Source organism: Puntigrus tetrazona, unplaced genomic scaffold (genome assembly GCF_018831695.1).
Source record: "Puntigrus tetrazona isolate hp1 unplaced genomic scaffold, ASM1883169v1 S000000002, whole genome shotgun sequence".
NCBI classification, from domain to species: domain Eukaryota; kingdom Metazoa; phylum Chordata; class Actinopteri; order Cypriniformes; family Cyprinidae; genus Puntigrus; species Puntigrus tetrazona.
Window position 1 is genome coordinate 815792 of NW_025047682.1, and position 19929 is coordinate 835720.

The 19929-nt window shown below is 36.1% G+C and overlaps 1 protein-coding gene across 1 annotated transcript in view; it reads right to left on the reverse strand.

Moving 5' to 3' along the window:
* LOC122331777 overlaps nt 1-19929 on the reverse strand; it is a 39245-nt gene that overhangs the window by 17272 nt on the left and 2044 nt on the right. Inside the window, exon 3 of the mRNA XM_043229271.1 lies at nt 18532-19009. Coding sequence (XP_043085206.1) covers nt 18532-19009 — 478 coding nt within the window. The remainder of the gene's footprint in view (nt 1-18531; nt 19010-19929) is intronic.

Below are 19929 nucleotides of genomic sequence, written 5' to 3' on the forward strand. Positions count from 1 at the left end.
GGCCTTTGAGAAAAGTGTCACATACCCCGGGGGGCCATTTTGTTGAGAACAATGATCCTAAAGGAGTTACACACCATTGCAATAGTCCCCTCACCAAAGGCTGAGACACTTACGCTCTAAAACAAAACAGAGGTAATCCATTCATATGCGAGGAAGCTCTGGCTTCAGCATCAAAAGCTTTGACTGATCAACACAGACAACCGTTCACCTTAAGCAATAAATTGGAGCTGTCAAGAGCAACCCTTTATTTCGTCAAATCAAATCCGAAGTTTGTTTCCATCAAGATATCTGCAGCTTAGTTGTCGGCGCTTAACGCTGACTTTCGGCCAAGGCAGCCAAAGGTAACCGCACAACTGTAAATCACAGCAGAGCTGCCCCTGCGTGATGGATGATCCTGAGCTCAGACACCGGTGGGAAATTACTGTGTTAAAAATACAAACAGGTCAACAAAGCCACCGTAACACATGGTTATATATTTGGTTGTGTCTAATTAAAGAAAACAAGGTCTAAGCAGGTTAGATCCTTATCTGATCTCTCTCCATATGAGGAAAATATTAAATATGTTCTGATTGGATTGCACCACTTAAAATTGAAGGAAGAAAGAGCTTTAAATTGTAATTCACTTCCTGAATTCAAACTGAACTGGAAAAATGAAACTGGATCATACCCCGTGTGCAATTGGAGTTGTAATGCAGCAAAATATTAAAATGAACTGAAATTTAAAGAAAGAAATAGAAACCCAAAGCATACCAAGACAAAATTTGTATCTGAATGATGGCTTTTGTTTAAAAGCTTTGAAAATAAGTTTAAGAAGCGGTGAGGTTAAAAGGTTTACAGGTAGTACAGATAAACGGAATGACAGATAGAAAGAACATAGAATAGATAATAGAAATGACTGATACAATGAATGATAGTAATAGGAAGATAGAACTATAGAACGAATGAAAGAACAATATATAGAATAACAGAACGAATAATTGGCAGATAGAACGATAGTTAAAAAAACAGTAGAACAAACCTTTAAACAACAGATTGAATGAACAATAGATAGATAGAACAAAAGATAGATAGATGATAGATATAAATAGATAGTACAGATAGTAGATAGAACGACAGACAGACAGATAGATAGATTCCAATTCAACTTCCTGTGATGTGTGGCCAATTCCAATTTATATCAATTGAAATACAGCCAGTTCTTCAATTCTGAGTTTTGTACAACCCTGCAGTGCGGACAGACAAATTGCCTAACGCTGGAATCTTGCCATGTTGCGCGGTGCTCGCTGAAACGCTCGAGACAAACCCAGGCTCAACTCCAACGAGAGGAGTGCCGTTTCAAAGAGAACAAATAAAAATGTTAATATTTCAAAGAAAGAAAACAAAAACATTTCCACGCTGATTTATGTCAACAAACTTTCTCGACAGTGAAAACCAGAACGCGAATGGAATCATCAACTACAGCATCAGTCAAACAAACCCGTATGCCACAATTCAAGAGAGGCTTCTTAAACATTCCCAGAGTTCAAAGTGTAAGTCGAGCAGTACATCATTACTCAGCATCATGTGGAAGTGTTTGATCTCTCAGCTGCTGGAGAGCTCTCGAGTCTGACCCACGATGGCCCAGTGCTGTCAGCAGGCAAACGCCCCGTCACGGCTCCTGCGTTCAGCTGCTTTTATGAAACATGAGGGACTTGGACCGAACACACAAAGATGAATGTCCTCACGTGGCTCTGCTAACAGAGCGCTCTCTGTCTTCACCTCAAATCCCTTTTGGCCCAAATTCCTGACAGCACGCCAAGATCCACCTCTCACACTGAAGAACGACGGAGAACCAGGAGGAACGGCTGAAGAAATCGGCTTCGGCATGAGACCGAACACATCTCTTCAGTCCGGCGACAGAAGGCTTATTCGGGAATTGCGTTTTCGAGCGCTGCCATCGCCAATCACAACACAAACAGCTAATGGACTTTGATGCCAGACATTTTATGCAGACCTTTATCAACATGTTAGATTTTCTCATCTATTTAAATATTGAAAATGTGATTGTAATTGAATATTGACAATACTACAAATCTCATTTAGATTTTATGGTGCAATCAAACAGGCGCTTGATTTCAGGGTTGAGATGGGACAGCAAAACAGCTCTTCTGGCTTTTAAAAGGGTAGTTTAAACAAACGTGAATATTTTGTCATAATTTATTCACCCTCATCCTAGAATAAGACATTCTTTCTTTGTAGACCATAAAAGAAGATGTTGAGCAAAATGCCTATGCTGCTCTTTTCCATACAATTAAAGTGAGACAGGGGCTGTCAAGCTCTACAAAGGATTTTAAAAGCATGACAAAAGGGGTACTTTGCTATATTCCAAGCCTTCTGAAGCCACATGATAGTGTAATGTGAAAAACAGACTTAAATTTAAGTCATAATTCAATTAAAAAAAAAATATGAGTAATAAAAATCTAGCTTGAAGTCATTCTATTTTAAGCAGCTTGGCAGTAGTCTATATATTTTGTGTACTACAAAAAAGGTGTAAATGTGTGTAAATGATTTTTAGTTGAAAATTTCCTTATCAAATAAATGTCTATATGGAGTCTAGATAATATCATAAATCAGAAAAACAACAAATAACATGTCATGTCATAGTTCATACATGGCATCCTAGATTCTATGATTAAAAATGTTTGCTTGGGGGACATGTATAATTAAAATGATTCCAGATTAACCTTGCAAATGCATTTGCAAAAATTCTATTATTGCCACAATTCTTGAAACGCAAAGAGTCTGCATGCATAAACACGGAAAGCAGGTGTGACTGAAATAACGTGGCTGCATTCTGTGCGCACACACACACACACACACACACACACACAAAATCTAGATAAAGCAAAAAATCTGTTCAATTCAAACATCATCATCAGTGTTTTAAACGTCATCATTAATGACAGAAAATGTCCGAAAAAATTTTATACACACTATACAAACCCGTGTGTAGATATTCATATTTATTAGAAATATCCAAAAAGATAATTATATTTGTCAAGTTTTTATGTATTATTTTTTATGTTTATTATGTATTTTTTATGTATTTAGAATTCAACTATAAGATCCTAAAATAATATTTAAAAATTTTTTATAGTTTATAATAATATAGTTTATTTCTAGAAAGAAACCTATAAGACATGCATTACACAGTAGCACTGTATATAATTACTGTAATAATAATTATTATTTTGATCTCACTGCAAAAAATTCACAATAATAATGTAAGTCAATGCAATCTGTCCATCCGATGTATTTAAAAAATAAATATACACATCAAGGTGCCACAATTTCAAATGGAGAGTAAATGAGACGTATATATTCCTGGGTTCTGATTATCTATTTGTGTTCAGGACTGCGGGTTAAATCTGGGCTGGTGTTAATCCTGATGCTGCTCTTTGAGCAGGTGAACTCAGCCTAAGACTTTCCCACGATCCCCCAGCAAATCCTCTGCTCTGAACCCTCGGTAGACCGCTGCCATCTGGCCCCTCTGTGTTCTCACTGGGAGGGCAGGCGTCAGCTGCACGGCCAAATTCAGCGTTCCACCACAACCCCCACAGAAAGACAAACAGCAAACCGTCCGCATACACCCCGACATGAAATACACTCGCCAGCCTTATAAATGCTTCATAAATAACATTATACGAAAAAAAAAAGACTCAACTGTTAAACCCAGATAGTTCCACACAGGCTTTTCAAGACAGAACGAGACACAAAACTCTCTTCCTCAATAATCAGACGAAGCGCGATGAAATCGAATTACATAAATATGACCCCCACTCAACAAAAGCGACCCCCGACTTCACAAAATAAACCTTGACCTTTGGCCCTTTCTACGGCAATCCATCATCACACGGACCCCCACCCCCTCCGGATCAGTCCGGGACAGAAATCCCACTCCGAATATCTTACTCCAAAATAAGATTTTGATTTGCGATCATGTGACAAAATCTCTTCCTCTCCGCTCCCACCCCTCCCTCCGTCTCTAAGCTGCCATGCGCTATAGTTTGATTACAGTCGGGAAGAAAAAGCGCCTGGCCGATGAAGAGAGCGTCCCGGACCGGCCGCTCTTAAAATGCGTGACATTTCCTTGGTGGGAGCATGAGAACCGATTCTCCACAATAGCGAGGTCTCCATGCCCGGCCAGTAACCATGGAAGCAGATGCTGTCGCTCTCCCCTGCCCCTTACCTCCCAGCGGCCACGGGCTGCTCCACACTCAAAAGAGGGTCCGCCTCAATTTCTCTTCATCCCGACCAAACTTGCATGCTCTTCAAAGGGAGCTATTCAGCAGGTCATTGGTCTAGACTTGTTTGCACGGTCCACAGAACAGCCTTGATGTAACCCTTGCTCTCTGCCTGCCGTGGAACTGCAGACTGCGGGGAACGCTGGGGACGTGGATTTGAAAAGAAGCCCGTCCGATTTTGCCATTGTGCCTTTTCATTCATCGATCGAATGCATATCGAACCTTCTGTCGGTGCATGTGTGAAACAGTTAGCTTAGCCAGCATTTTTTTCCTTCTGGTCAGACTCGACTGCTCCTTCCTCATTTCTGATTTCATTTAAAGATCACTTATTTTCTACAGATTTACAATGATTTTTTTCAATGCATTGAAAATCTTTCTTCTTTTTTTAATGCATCAAAAATCTTTTTAATTGTATTTTTCTATCCTATTGTCTGTACTAATACTTCTCCTCGTCTTTCACATTAAGGTAAAAAGGCAATTAATGTCTTTTTAAACAATGTCAGTAAGAAAATTAAATGAGATAAGAATGACAAAAAAAATGCTAAAGTAATGAGATTTAAACAGTCTATAATGAACATGTTGCCAAAGTATTCACTAGTAGAACTAATACTTTATTAAATAATGTGAAAATGAATTAACAAAATATGAAAAATCTGTATTGTATTGTATTTCATATGTATTTAGTAGCTCTTTATGATTCCTTTGCCAACCTTTCTCTGCTGTCCTTGACATAAGCACACACACACACACACACACACACAATGTAAATTTATCAAAAAAAAAAAAAAGTACCATTCAAATGTGAGTCTCAATCCAGTATTAAACATCACAAAATACAGCACGCAAAAGCTTGAGCATAATTTCTTTTTACATTTTCTATTTAATATCTATTTTTTATAAAATATTTTGTTTCTTCAGGTTTTTAACCACAGGATTTCAAGACCTAGAAACTAAATTAAATCACACTACACTGATTATCACAAATTCTTATATTTTCTTAAATGAGCAGCCTTTTGAAATAAAAATTTTAAGCATAAAAAACAGATATTATACTCTATTTCAATTGATCACATTATTTAACATGAAGCAATCATTATTTTAAGCAATAATGTAATCAAACATTTTTAGCTTTACAGGAGATATTTTAAAATACATTTCCAGGTTGAATTTCATTTCAAAGAATTAAAAAAAGTCAGCAGTGAAATGTATTGAAAGATCCATGTATCTCTCTCTGTTCTTATTCAAATGATTTAGACACACAGAGACGAAAGCCTCGCTGTCCATCTGACGCAGAGACATGGAAGACGGACAAAACCACAGCAGAAAGTGAGCAAATTCAAAGGCAAAGGAAGGAAAGAGATCAGCCAAGTGAGAAGACAATGTCATTGTTGTCAGAATGCAGAAAATCAATGGCATAAAAGCAGAAAGGGGAAAGAAAAAGAGATCTGCTATAGGAAGAGACACTCTACGAATAAAAAGCAGGCAATTTTACCGTAGCTCCTTCATTTATGAGCAGAAAGCAGAAATGCATTAAAAACGTAATGTTTTATATAAAATCTGCTGCTGAACGTTTCAGACAGATGATTTATAAGACAACTGAAAAGGTTTTGCCTTGTAGACATACGGTGGATGTTATCATTAAGCATTGCAAACCTTTATACTTTCTAAATGCAGTAATCAAATTATTTGATTCAGGTTTGCAAATATCTACAAAACTGCCTACATAAAACATAATATTAATAAATATACATATTTTGCAATTGCAAAAATGCATTTCAGACAGATTAAATTTTACTTGTATGTAACATTTGAACACATAGTATAACAATATAATATTCTAATACATTATACATAAATAATAGTAACAACAATGATACTAATTATTACTTTTATTATAAATAGTATTTACAACTACAACATAAAATATTCTCTGTTTAATAATTAAATCAGCTGTGTATGCTCAGCAACACGTTAATATAAAACAGAATCTGTGTGCATATTTAAATAAATTGTAGGGAGGAAAAATATTTCTATTATAAATGTTATTGAATTATAATAACAAAAAACACACCAAATCCTAAGGGATATCATTATATAAAATGTCACTCATACAGACATTTGAAAAACAATAACCACATTCAAATCAAATCTCCACACAAGACAAATCTAAAATAATTATCTTAATGAATATAATAAGTGGTATGTATATATATATATATATATATATATATATATATATATATATATATATATATATATATACAACATCTATGTATTATTTTAAAATATTAAATCATTCTCGGGATGGAAATAATGTAGCATACAGTGAAGGTCAAGCTGAAAATAAGAAAAGCGAGATGTAAAGCTGAATTCTCCTGCTAGTTTGTGAGAAATAAATGGGGCGTTCAGGAAGACCACATGCAGAGATCCACCTGGGTGGGAAAGACAGCAGAAAACACACTCCGGCAGCGTGGAGACGGAGAGTTTAATCTCTTCCAGAGAGCCACTGAACCCACATGAGCACACGCCGACACAACCACAACCATTCAGTCCAGAAACACATTCAACTTTAACTCTGCAAAGAGCCTATTTGGCTAGAAAAATAGCCGAAAATTGAACAAAAGATATGATGAGAATTAAAAAACACGGTGCCGCTAAATCCATTAGCTTTTCTTAAAATCAATCAGACCAAAATAATCCCCAGCCCGAATTCCGATCTACATCTTTATACGGGCTGTCATTCATCCATCATGCCTGTGCCGTAACTGAATGACACCAGGACAAAACTGATTAAATGGTGCGTCGAGAAGAGAGACGGACTGTCAAAAGTGAGACATTTTAAATGGCACCATAAAACTGCTACGAACAGTGAGAGTCTGTGGTTTTATGTCAGTTCACAATTTGGATTGTTAACTACCTGCTAAAATAATCAACCCTGACAAATAATAAAAACAGAAACCAGGGTTACTCAAACTCTCTACTCCAGTAAATATTTCTTAGGTTAGATTTATTTTTGAAAGGCAAATTCAGTGCAGGCAAAAAGAGATATTTTTTCCTAGAATTTAAAAAAAGGCAAAACATTAAACTGTTAAAGCAATTACAGAGCACAAAAAAACAATTTGAAAATATTAACGTTAAATGCAGTATCAAATATTAAAATATATGTTAAAATACAAAAATATAAAATGTATTTTGCTATTTATGTTGACAAAATGTATTTGATATTTTTGTATTATAAATGTTCATACAAAAAAGCATAATTAAAGGATGCTTATGGCATCCATAAGAACAGCTGAATGTCCCGTCTGTTTGGGCTGGAAAGGGGCAACACTGAGAGCCCCTCGGCGGCTCCTTCATTTTATAAAGCTTTCTTCTTTGACATTTAGAAGCCCTCCCACTCCTTACAGGTCAAACATACACTCACCTGCTTTCAGACGATGCTGCGGCACTCATTGTTCTTTAATGCATTGTAAAACGACCCTATTGTTAACTTAACGGCACAAAATAGCTAATTAACAGCTTTATTACCCATTACTGCCGCCAAGTTTTGCGAGTGTTTTAAACAATCAAGCTGTTTTAAAATGAAAAGATTAACATGCGAAGACACACATATTAGATTCCTCAATCGTACCGGCAGGAAAGTGCGTGCAAATCTAAAGCTGAGGAGATAAAGTCCCTCATTCCTGATCTCAGATCAGCTTAACAGGAACAAAAGAGCGGCCCTATCATTACAGCACAAAGAGCTTTTAATTATGTGCAGAGCAGTAAATGCTCGTCTGTAAGACAGCGGGATGCTCAAGCTCCTGGAGTGTCTAAACACCCACATTTTAAGGACGAAGTAACGCTCTAGCACAAGTCTCTCCCTTGAGAAACACACACACACACACACAGAGAAATGTTCTCATGTTATGACGTATGCTTTTCTGACTCATTTAATTTCTTTAAAACCCAAATATCACAGTGACACAACCCAGATATCCTCACCAAAAGATACACACAACGTCACTGTGATATTTAAAGGAAAATTCTGTTTCACTGTATACAGGGTGTCTCAGGATTTAGGTCAGACGTTTCTCTGTAGCCAAAAAAAATGAGCTAGGCGTTTGAGGTCACTTGCAGTCCTGACCTACGGAATAATGTCTGGTTCAGCCCTTAGCAAATTCAATGAGAAACAAAGCATCGCTCAGAAATGACATATTTAAAAACAAAGCCACAAATTTACTACAAATGCTTCTTTATATTTCAAGCCTGATGTGTTTTTAGTACCAGATTTACTGATAATAAATGACAAAATAATAAGAACAACAATCTTTCAACACAAAATACATTAGCATTGCTGTTTTGCTGAAAATTTTTTTTTAAAATAATGTACAATGAAATGAAAAATCTACCAAAAAAATATATATATACTATAATATCTGTAATATTTTGTGATGATCAGTATATTGTGGCTTTAGCTAACATTAAAAAAAAAGGTTTAAAAAGAAATTTTGATTATTTTTAAAAAGCTTCTGATTTTCTGAACAGATTAAAACAGAGATTAACAGAAAGGAAACAAATTATGATAAAAAGGGAAAAAACTAAATAAGACAATAAAATGTAAAACTGTGTGTGTGTTCGTGTGAGAGCACTATGATTAACACATAATCAGGAAATGTAATGTGAAGTGGCAGACCAGAGCCGATCGGAGGAAGGTTTCTAGCAGGACAAATGCTATTATTCCGAAAGAAAAAAAAATAAGCCTGAGGGAACATTATATATTCTGAAACACTTTTTGTGCCTAAGGCAGAAACATCAGAAACTGCCGATGAAATTAAATTTGTTTCTCCTATACTGAATGTGTTTAGAATAGTATAAATAAATAGAATATTAGAACAATAGAACATAATGACTCAACAGTGAACTCCAAAACCTAAAACCCAAACTATTTTATTAATATTATTATATTTTAAAAAGATAGACAAAATCTGATTATTTTACACATTATATAAAAAAATTAAAAACATTATTGTATAAAATAAAAGGTCTCACTACCAATCACTCAATAAAAATAAAATAAAATGTGTAAATTAATTTATATATATAAAACTAATTTCTCTTTTTAAAAATATAATTATCATGAATAATTAATGATATATAATAAAATGATATATGTGTCTCAACATAAGGGAACAATTTAAAAAAGAAGCAACCAATTAAGACCACACTGAGTGACGGAAGAACTATCTACAAAACACATGAATCCTGATCAGATCCCACAAACCATAAAAAAGAAACAAACAATATATTAAGTGAGGAGAGTTGCGGTCTCTCTTTGACAATGCTAAGCTGTATGTGTGTGTGAGGGAGAGAAAGAGAGAATGTGTGTGTGTGTGTCGGGAATCTGAACGGGCCGGGGTGGTTGGTGTCTCCGGGCAGTGGAGAGGTCAGGACAAACACAAGCTGCTATTCATGGACAAATCAAGTTTATGTGAGAATCTGCCCCCCTCTCTCAGCCCTCATTACCATCTGAATGCTTCATAACATCAGCGCCTGAAAGTGCAAGATCCTGTCAGAGTGGAAGTCAACAGAGGGACCGAGAGTGAAAAAAAGAAACAAAAAATTCCTCTTTGCCTTGTGTCTCTTCATATAGAATAGACCCCCAAAGCCCCCCTCTCTTAAACAACACCTCCGCCATATGTAAGCCTGACACACACGGGTCAACCCCAATGTCAAGCAGAGTGGCTTGCTGACCCAAACACACACGCGTGCACATACGAGCACACACATGCATCTGAACACACACCATTATTATTCCACCCAGGCTGTACCATCACAGATCTGATGGGCTCATCCGGGTTACAAAACACACCTCATTTCCTGTGACGCCATGTCAACGTTCCCAGATCCGGAAACACCAGGATGTAGAGATAAATATATATATATATATATATATATATATATATATATATATATATATAAAACAGACACAGCCTGTGCTCTTTAAGGTAGACCCATGGAGAGGAGGTCATCCAGAGCGGGACAGGGACAGAACGGAGCAGGATGCTGAGATAAAATGGGCGGTACTGAAAAAGACGACAAGCTGCCAGAATGCCGCTACAATGAGGATGTACACCTTACACACACACACACACACACACACACACGGCTCGTACGACAGAATTCAAACACCAGAGCAAAGAATAAGAGTTATGCATGTAAAAAAGCCTACAAAAATTTACAAACTATATTTATTGTTCTGTAAAAACAGTAGAATTTTATGATGTGTAACTAATTTTTTGTTTATAGTTTTCGGATTTAATAAAATAGACAACGTCATTTTTTCTAACTGACTGACAAATCACTAAATGTAAATGTAACGTAAAATAATAGCAATTATAAAGCAAACAAATAAGTTATATTCTGTAAATCTATTACTGATATATTCATGTACAAAAATACTTCAGTAATACAGGGACAGTACAATAAATATCAATATTTAATGATGTATAGTTACTGACTCTTTCTCAACATTCTCTTTGGCTCTATTTAACTATCATTTTTATTCTCTCTAGATAACTGCAGCCATACAAAGGACTTATTTATTAGTGTTACATAGTGAGAAAAAATATACCAAGCTACCCATTCAATATAGAAAGGAAGAATTCAGGTAAATTGAGGTAATTTTGGAAATTGAACTAACTGTCAAAAGTGTTTAGATTCACCTCATATGTGTGTGTGAGAGAGAGACAAAAGCAAGGAAAAACTCATTTAGTCATATTATTAAATAATATAACAGTAACCCCTTTATTTTTTTGCCTAGCTGAAATTGTCATGATTATTGAATTGGATATTATAAGCTATTGTTAATAAATATATTAAAAATGAAGAGTTATTTTACCATATATTTTTACCATATGCGCAACCAGTTTCTTGGTATTTTTCTGGTCTTAATTAAAATTAACAAAATATAGGGAAAGATTGAAGAGGTAACTGTAATATACGTAATATATGTAAATCTGGAACTGCTTCATAAGTAAGCAGTATAATAAAAAAGAACACTTTTGCAACTAACACCAACCAATCAGAATTTAGATTGTAACAACGCAGTAACATAAGGTTCTCTTTCAGAGTCTTAATCAGATAACTGTAAAATTATTATATTCAGAATGTTTAGAATTATTTCATTTGAATTGAAATTCCGAAAGTAACCAGCAGACCAAACGAATCAACATGAGATACAATCAAGAATTCCAAAACACAAAGCATGTCTAATTGAATCACAGTAAAGGATCCCAAAGGCAGCTCTGTGGTCTGGGGAACATTAATAACATTTGTGGATTGAACCAAAGACGCCGTTCCAAAGAGAAAAAAAAAGGCTTGATATATTGTGTTTCTGTCCACATTAAGTCTTCTGCTGACCTTGATGTGGGACAGGTCTGACATTGCACACAAACACAAAATAACCACGTGACATCAGCTCTCGGTTATTCCAAAGATACACTCAAAGCTCTGCTGCCCAAAAGCTCAGACTCCAGACAGAGCCAATATGGACCCGATCTCAAATATACCCTGACCACCATTAAGGTCTGATCTTATTACAGCGTGGTCTGGGGATTTCAACCAGCGTATCCCACCCCCTCTTTCCCCCCCGACACCAGGGCACAGAGTTCACCGCGCTCGGCTGCTGGCAGACGGCTCCGGTTCAGACTTCTGAATCCCTCAGCTGTGTTACGCTCGCCCCCTGCTCCGGCAGACCCCTCAAGAGCTTTCTGTCTCATGAGCGCACGCATATGTTTGCCTCTCCGGCCGGCCGTAAGTGAAACCAATCACAGAGGTTGTAAACAGAGACTCAACCCCGCTCCCTGAAGGCCGGTCCCGGCCCAGATCGGGTTCCTGCTCACAGAGAAATAACCTTAGTGTAGATTCCTAGTGGAAAGCTTTTAACGGCAATCAAATTTTGCTCACTTTTAAAATGTTTAAATCATAAAACCAGAAAAAACTTCACAAAAAATTCACAAATCTTACATGCAGTTTAAAACAAATAAAAGGATGTTAGGGTTGCACAATTCATTAAAATTAAGATTACAGATGGAATCATTAAAAGCGACAATTACAGCAGTGCATTTAATGCCCTGTTGCATAAAAACACTTGATTTAAAACATGTTTTGCAGCAGTTGAGTTTTGCAGACAATTAAAGTCTTGCAACGTAGATGGTTTAACCTCCAATTACTAGACAATTACAGTAATAAAATATTATGCACTATCATGATTAAAATAACATCAGAATTGTAAAGTCCTAAATCACATGAATAACTCATTTAATATATAGTATTATAGTAATCAAAATAATAAACATGATTAAAATAACATATTCCTTATATTTATATATTTCATATTTTTATATGATTTAATATAAATATAGTATAATTTTAATTAATAAAATATTTTTGTCAATATAGTCTATTCAGTTTTTGTAAAACACCTGCAGATGTGTATGTGAGTGTGTGTGTGTGTGTGTGTGTGTGTGTGTGTATTGGGGGGGTGTCCTGCTCTTGAGACGTCACGTAAGGATAGAAAAAAAAAAAAAAATCAGAAAGGGAGGCTGGTTAGCAGAGCGACAGCCTCATTTTCAACCTCCATCTATTCATTCCCTGCATTTCAATTATTTTAGATGTGTAATCCTTTCACTCTCAATAGCAAATGTAATCGTCCCCATGGCCACCGCACCAGACCGGTCAATATAAACCTAGACGACTCATTACTTCACAGGCTGCTGTCTACAGATGCTGGAGACTTCATGAGCACAATAGCAACACAAGCCCCTGCCGCTATTGAGTTTCCACTTCCCAGATCTCCCTTTATTGCCTCTAAACCTGCCTCTCAAGGGCGCTTTAGTCCAACACATACACACACACACTTTGTCAATGCATTCCCCTGTGTCTTCCCCAAAACGGGAGGATCCCTTTGTATTTTGAGAAATTTTATTCCCATATAAAAAAATCTAAGTAACACTTTACAATAAGGTTCTTTCATTAACATGAACTAAGAATGAACAATACTTCTACAGCATTTGTAAATGTTACTTAATGTTTATTTCAGCATTTACTAATGCATTTTTAAAATCATTAGATGTGTTTGTTAACATTAGTTATATTGTAGTTCATTATTAGTCCATATTAGTTACATAGATTAATAATGAACTACATTATAAATTCTGTAAAATACGTACTGTTCATTTTAGTTACTATTGTAACTAATGTTAACGAATGAATAATAATGAATAACTGTTAGAATGCTTAAAGCAGCTTTTGTAGTTAAAGGTAAAAAAAAAGAAATAAATTGAAAGGTTAGATACCCTTACAAATAAATACACAGTTACTCAAAAATAGAAATACAACAAACGAATAATATAAAAACATGAGTCACGTTTCTGCAAAATATCTAAAGAACAAAAGAAAAATCACAATTTGCATTGTGACATTAATTTAATGTCAATTAGGCAAATATTTCTGCATACCAATTACTGTATTGCTTCTGGGCATTATGCTTTTTTGTTTGTAATTCCCATAATTTTAGCAATTCTAATAATTTATTTTTAAAAAAGTAAATTAATAAAGATTTGATCTAAATTAAAATGAAGAAATACAACAAGCAATACTACCATTATCCATACATATTTTACAAATAATATATTGCAGTATTGTTTTTTCTTTTTACATTATAGTAAAGATTTTGTTGTATATTTGGTGGTAAAATGTACCTTTCTCTCCCATAAATAATTTTAAGAATCTGTTTAAATATACACAATCATTTCTTTTAAATTAATTTGATATTTTGTGGTGAAAAATGACCCAAACACATTCTTGACAGGTTTCTTGAGTGTTTAACCCTAAAGTCTTCATGACAGGACAAGACAAACTAGTGATCTTCTAATTGCGTGCAAACAAAAGAAGAGTTTAACCCCTTGCTGAGCTGCCTAGGACAGCCTTTGTCTCACACTAAATATGTGTGTTTGCCTTTTGTGTCTGAAATACTCCCCTCTCTTCAGACAGCAGTCAAAAGCCCTTGATGAAGAGCAGCTCTCAATGCAGTCCCACCCCGTCCCTTTAGGACATCAGAAAGCCAAGAATAAAAGACTGCTGGACATTTAACAAGTAAACAAGGACAAAACAAGGACTCTGAGTAGCCGTAAAAGCAAGGATATGTGTTTCACCCCAAGAGCCCTGTCACTGTGCACCTGCCATTAGGTAGGAAATCATTTTTTGTTCTGTAATGTGCACACTCTCTAAAGGACCAGTAAAAGTAAAAAAAAAAAAAGCAATATTGATGTCCGAATATGTGCAACAGACAAAACAGACTTCATTTATTATATTATACAGGGGTTTTAAAGCCTGCATTTTAAATAAATGCCTGCATGAAAAAGCATCCAATAAACATTTTCTTATTGTTAAAGCTTTATTGTATATATAGCATACTAAAGTCAAAGTTGCCCTTCAGTATGATAAAATAAGTTACCAGTCTAAAGCAAGCTGAAGCTGAAGAGAGAAAGAAAACACTAGCAGCAGGCTTTCTGAAGGACTATTATGACCAAACTCAGTCAAATTCTTTTACTTTCAGTCTTACAATCATCATAAATCCCCCTGGAATGGGTATAAATCCTTAAAATGTACAAAAAAAATGGTTTACATTTTTATAGAAAATTGAGTTAAATTAAATTTGACTAGAATAGGCAACTTTTAGGCCGTCTGCTGGGGATTTCAGAGCTTTTTTTGGTCTTCTTTCAGAGCGATCTGGCCCATTCAATGGTTCTGAATGAGAAACGGATCAGTGCAAACACACACAGTCTCCAGTTCAGACATGACATCATCTCTTTTATAGCTCTCCAGGACACAAATTGTGTGTGTGAGTGTGTGTGTGTGAGAGAGAGAAAGAGAGAGAGAGAGAAAGAGAATGAGAGAGAAAGCTTCTTAGTGCCCTTTTTCGATAACAAAACCTGCATATGTGTGTGTGTGTGTGTGTGTGTGTGTGTGTGTGTGTTTGTGTGTGTTTCCCTCTATAAATCACATTAAACCAGGGATTTGAAACCTTTACACTGACAACTGTAGTCAAACTAATAATTTGTGGAGTGTCAGAATCTGGCTAAACTAATGAACTAAAGCCTAAAGGAAAGATTTATGTCTCTAAGACTTAAAATCTTAAATTAAAACAAAAACAATCATTTAAATAAATTACTTTATTTTTATTTTTGCTAAACCAAGAAATGCAGGATTGAACAATCGTTATACTTCTTAATATTTAAATCAGTACAGAACTGATAAAATACATAAATAGATAATTAATGGATATTATATATTAAAAGTAGTTCTTAAAAACCCTGGTAATTGACTAAAACATGGAGAAGATGCCTAAAATAATTTTTAATTTAATGAAGATTAAATGATTACGTATTTTAATTGAACAATAATTCAAATGTCAAATCAAAATATAATTTAATTTGATTTAAATTGATATAATGTGTTTCTGTTCACAAGCTGTCCAAAACGTTTTTTCAACCCTGATCTTTCCAGTTATGATCTTTTCTAGCATGAGCTTCTGCAGAAACCTAATACCTAGAAAAACATGTTTCAGGCCCAGATCCTGATCACTAGCCCCATCTGACCACACAGCACCTGGAAACTCACAGCTCATAAAGCTCTGTGGCAAACTGCGGTTTTCACTCTACTCTCGGCAAATGACAGTGTGACAAATTTACAGCCTGCGAGGCAGTTAAACACATTCGGCACTCAGCGTTCTGCCTGTCAACCGAGAGCAAGTGCGCATCCACCTTTTAGCCCGTTAGAACCGCAGCAGAGTGACGAGAACACACTCACACACACACACACACAATAACAAATGTTCCTTTCCTTCCTGTCAAAATCACTAAGTTAAGAGCACCACTGCTCATTAGTGACTGAACCAATGTTCCCTCTGAGCTGCGCCACTTCTGACGCTGCTCCAGCATAGACCAGAACAAACGCAGGCTCAAAAATCCCAAAACAATAATGTTTCTACAGCCTAATTAAAAATATTACAATTTTTTGTGGAAACACTGAGTAATTCGAGAGACAAGGACAGCATCCTACAACAGTATAAGCAGTTCAGGTTCATAGTGCAAATGGAATTGCTAAAGTAATGACTGTTTCCAAACATATGGAAGCCCACAAAGGTCACGCACTATTATATTTATTTGTTTAATCTTTAAATCAAAAGCTACTATACAGTATAACCAATTTATATCTATACCAAATAACAATAACATCCTTCCATATTTAGCCTATATAATAAAACAGATAAAAGACACAAACTTTGAGGAAAACTAACTTTCCTAAGGTGTGATATTCCATATTAAAAAAAAAAACCTTTAGCAACAATTTCGTAATTATTTGTCATGGAGCATCAATTATGTCATGCTAGATAAGAAAATCTACCTCATATAATCATATACTTTTTTCTAAAATATTGTTCAGAAGCAATGTGCTTTCTACAGAATTAGAAACTGTCCAATTTGTAAATGCAGAATGACAGAAAGTTCTTTCTTTTTTCTTCTTATGCATAATGTATTATACACATATAATTTAAGCATATTCCTAGGTTTGTAATTACTGTCAAGGTCTAGTACAGTGTTTCATAAGTCATTCTTCTCAGGTGACTGATGGGTTCGCCCAATAGAAATCCTCAGCATGAACCTCAAATTAGATGTAACACTAGTCTAAACTGAAGACTGAAGAGGAGATCTTTGTGTTTTTAAAAGCCTGGCCATCAACTTGATGTGCCCTGAAGAAACTTTGATATAGAACAGCAAAGAGCCCAAAATAAACCATCTGCCACAAAGACTTCGGAGGCCCTCATTAAGAAGGTGTGCAGATCTGCTACTTCAGAGGATAGTGACCTACATACCTAAAATAGAGAACTAGATTCAGCGGTGGCCCCTCGCTCTCTCTCTCTCTCTCTCTCTCTCTCTCTGTGCTCTGTTGACAACTAAACTGCAATATCCCACCTTACACACTAAAAAATGACCTGGAAAATGAAAGGTAAGCTAAAACTACTCGACTTCTCTGCCTTTTTGTCCTCCGCCTTTTTTCTTTTCGCGCATTCCCTCTTTTCCATGCCTCTGGCCGTGCTTTCAAACGGCACTCTAGAAGAGAAAGCCGTGCGATAATTCCTGTCCAAACATCTCATTCCTGTGACACAAGGTCGTCTGAGGGGGCAACAGAAAAAGGTGAAGCTTCTCCTAGAGAATAATACATTTTACGAGAAGAACAGGTGAAGTGTCACAGCATCAGACAGACAGGTTGTCTATAAAAAAAAAAAAAAAAAAAAAAAAAAATCAGACTGATAAATCTTAAAAAAAAAAATGCTTTTTCACAGAATAAATATAGTTGGACTAAGAAATGACTGCATAGAGTAAAAGATAGACAGTAAACACCTCAAATTAAAGCAGCAACTAATAATATACTAATATATATAGTATATTACAACAAAAACACTTATTATCTACTGTCAAAGTTCCTGAATAAATTAACAAACTTTAAAAAATACTAACTCAAATTGTTCCTTTGAGCTAAATATCGCATATTAATTCAGCCTCTCAATGAAGTCATTGCTTTAACAAAAGATCCTTAATACATGATTAAGATACATTATATATTTGCATGAAAATGTAGTTAATGCTCCTTCCCTAAGCATTCTGATACAAAAATAAAAAAAGATTAAGTTCGGATATTGCCTCAAATACTTTATGAAAGCAACACTGATTCAGAACCCGGCAGCCATGAGTGTGTAACAGTGCGAGCGAGTCTCTGTACAGTCCTTCCAACAGTTTACGCAAAGTTTCTCACTCTCTGCCAAGTTCACAGTATGCTGTCACGTCCCATAACTTCCAGAAGCAATGCCAGAGGATTCACAAACATTTATAAACGTTCTTTATCAGATTTTAGTCCGTATTTGGTTTGTACATACACACACAGCACCGATGCCTCTGGCCGTGACCCTTTAGCCCAGCTGCAATTCAAAAGCACAAAGCTCCCTTTTCACGAAACCTGCAGCTCAACGCGAGTGATAAACCGCCTGAGTTGTTTCTCACAGGAAACTGAGTTCTTGACGGTTTAAAGAGACAGAGAGAAGCCAAACAAAACAACACCAAAAGAACAACGAGGACTGTACGATCTTTTGTGTCCATGCAACTTTAACCAAAAAAAAAAAAAAAAAAAGAGGCAGAGTACTCACGGAGAACACGCGCGCCTGGCCTTGTGAAGGAAAGAATCCTACTTGTTCTGGTCCATTTCGTGTTTCGCCACCGCCATAAAAATCTCCCTCCTAGCCGGAGCTGCGGAGGCTGCCGAACCAACCCGAGGGCCCCCGGGAAAACAGCCCCGGCACTAGCTGCCTCTCGCTGCCTGTCAGGCTGGGAAACCGGCTTCTGTGTGGGGAGCAGCTGTTCCCCTCCACCTCCTCCTCCTCCTCCCAACCGCAGCACTTCTGTACAACCACACAAAAGCGGACGAAACGCGGCTGCCTCCTCCCAGCAATCGCACAAGCGCAGACGAGCGAGGCTGAAAGGCTGAGGCTGGTGGTCAGAGAGGCAGGTATTTAGTTCGCACCGCTTTCTAGTTTGTGGAGTCGCTGCTTTTTCAAGAGTGGGAGGGGACAAGCCGAAAGCTTTTGGGTGAGGAAACGGCACATAATCCCTAACGGCAGAAACTTCCTACTCGCTGCCAATAAGCAGGACATCCCCCGTCCGACGGAGCAGGAATGCGAGGCCCGCTTTCAAAGAGGCCCAGTTACAAACAGGGCACAAAGTCACTTCAGCATGACCTGAGGGTCAGACATGGCAAGTGCGTGTAAGAGAGCCTATGTGTGTGTGTGTGCGCTTAAGCAGGAGTGACCGCTAAACAGACGTGTGTCTAGAAAAAGTACACTACTTAAAGGAAAAGAACCAATCTTTTGAGATTTAAAAATTTTCATTAGTATATTAAAATCAACATTCAAGAGAGTTCTTTATTATAAGATTATTTGATTTACTCTTCTCTGATAATGTTTAAAGAAATGATTTAATAATTTTCAATATATTGTTTTTGTGAAAGTTTGTCATCCTAATCAATTGGCAAAGCAAACTGCTCCACCTCTGAAATGACTTTCATTTTCAGCTGATATCATCAAGCTTATTTTATTTTTATTTTAACTCTATTTAACCACCCATCATAACACTCCCACTGCTGCTTACTATCACAGTGTTTAGATCTTATTCATCAACACAAAATGTGCAGCATACAACACAGAATATTTTATTCCATAATACTGTTTTCCAAAATGATGGATGCAGGGTGCAAGTAATATCAGTTATAAGTTTTTTTTTGACTTCAGTTTATAAATAGAATGTGAAAAAGTAGGGCATTTTTTACCACATAATTGGATTAGAAATTCCAAAAATACACATATTTTTATTTGCAATACTCTGATTAATGCATGCACTTTATATTTTTGCACTTGGCAGACACTTTATTCAAAATCATATTTCAATGTAATTACTGAACCATGACCCTAGCTACTTTATTGTATTTAGATGAGGTCATGTTATCACACTGTACCATACCACTGTTTGAAAAGTTTATAAAGGAATTATGC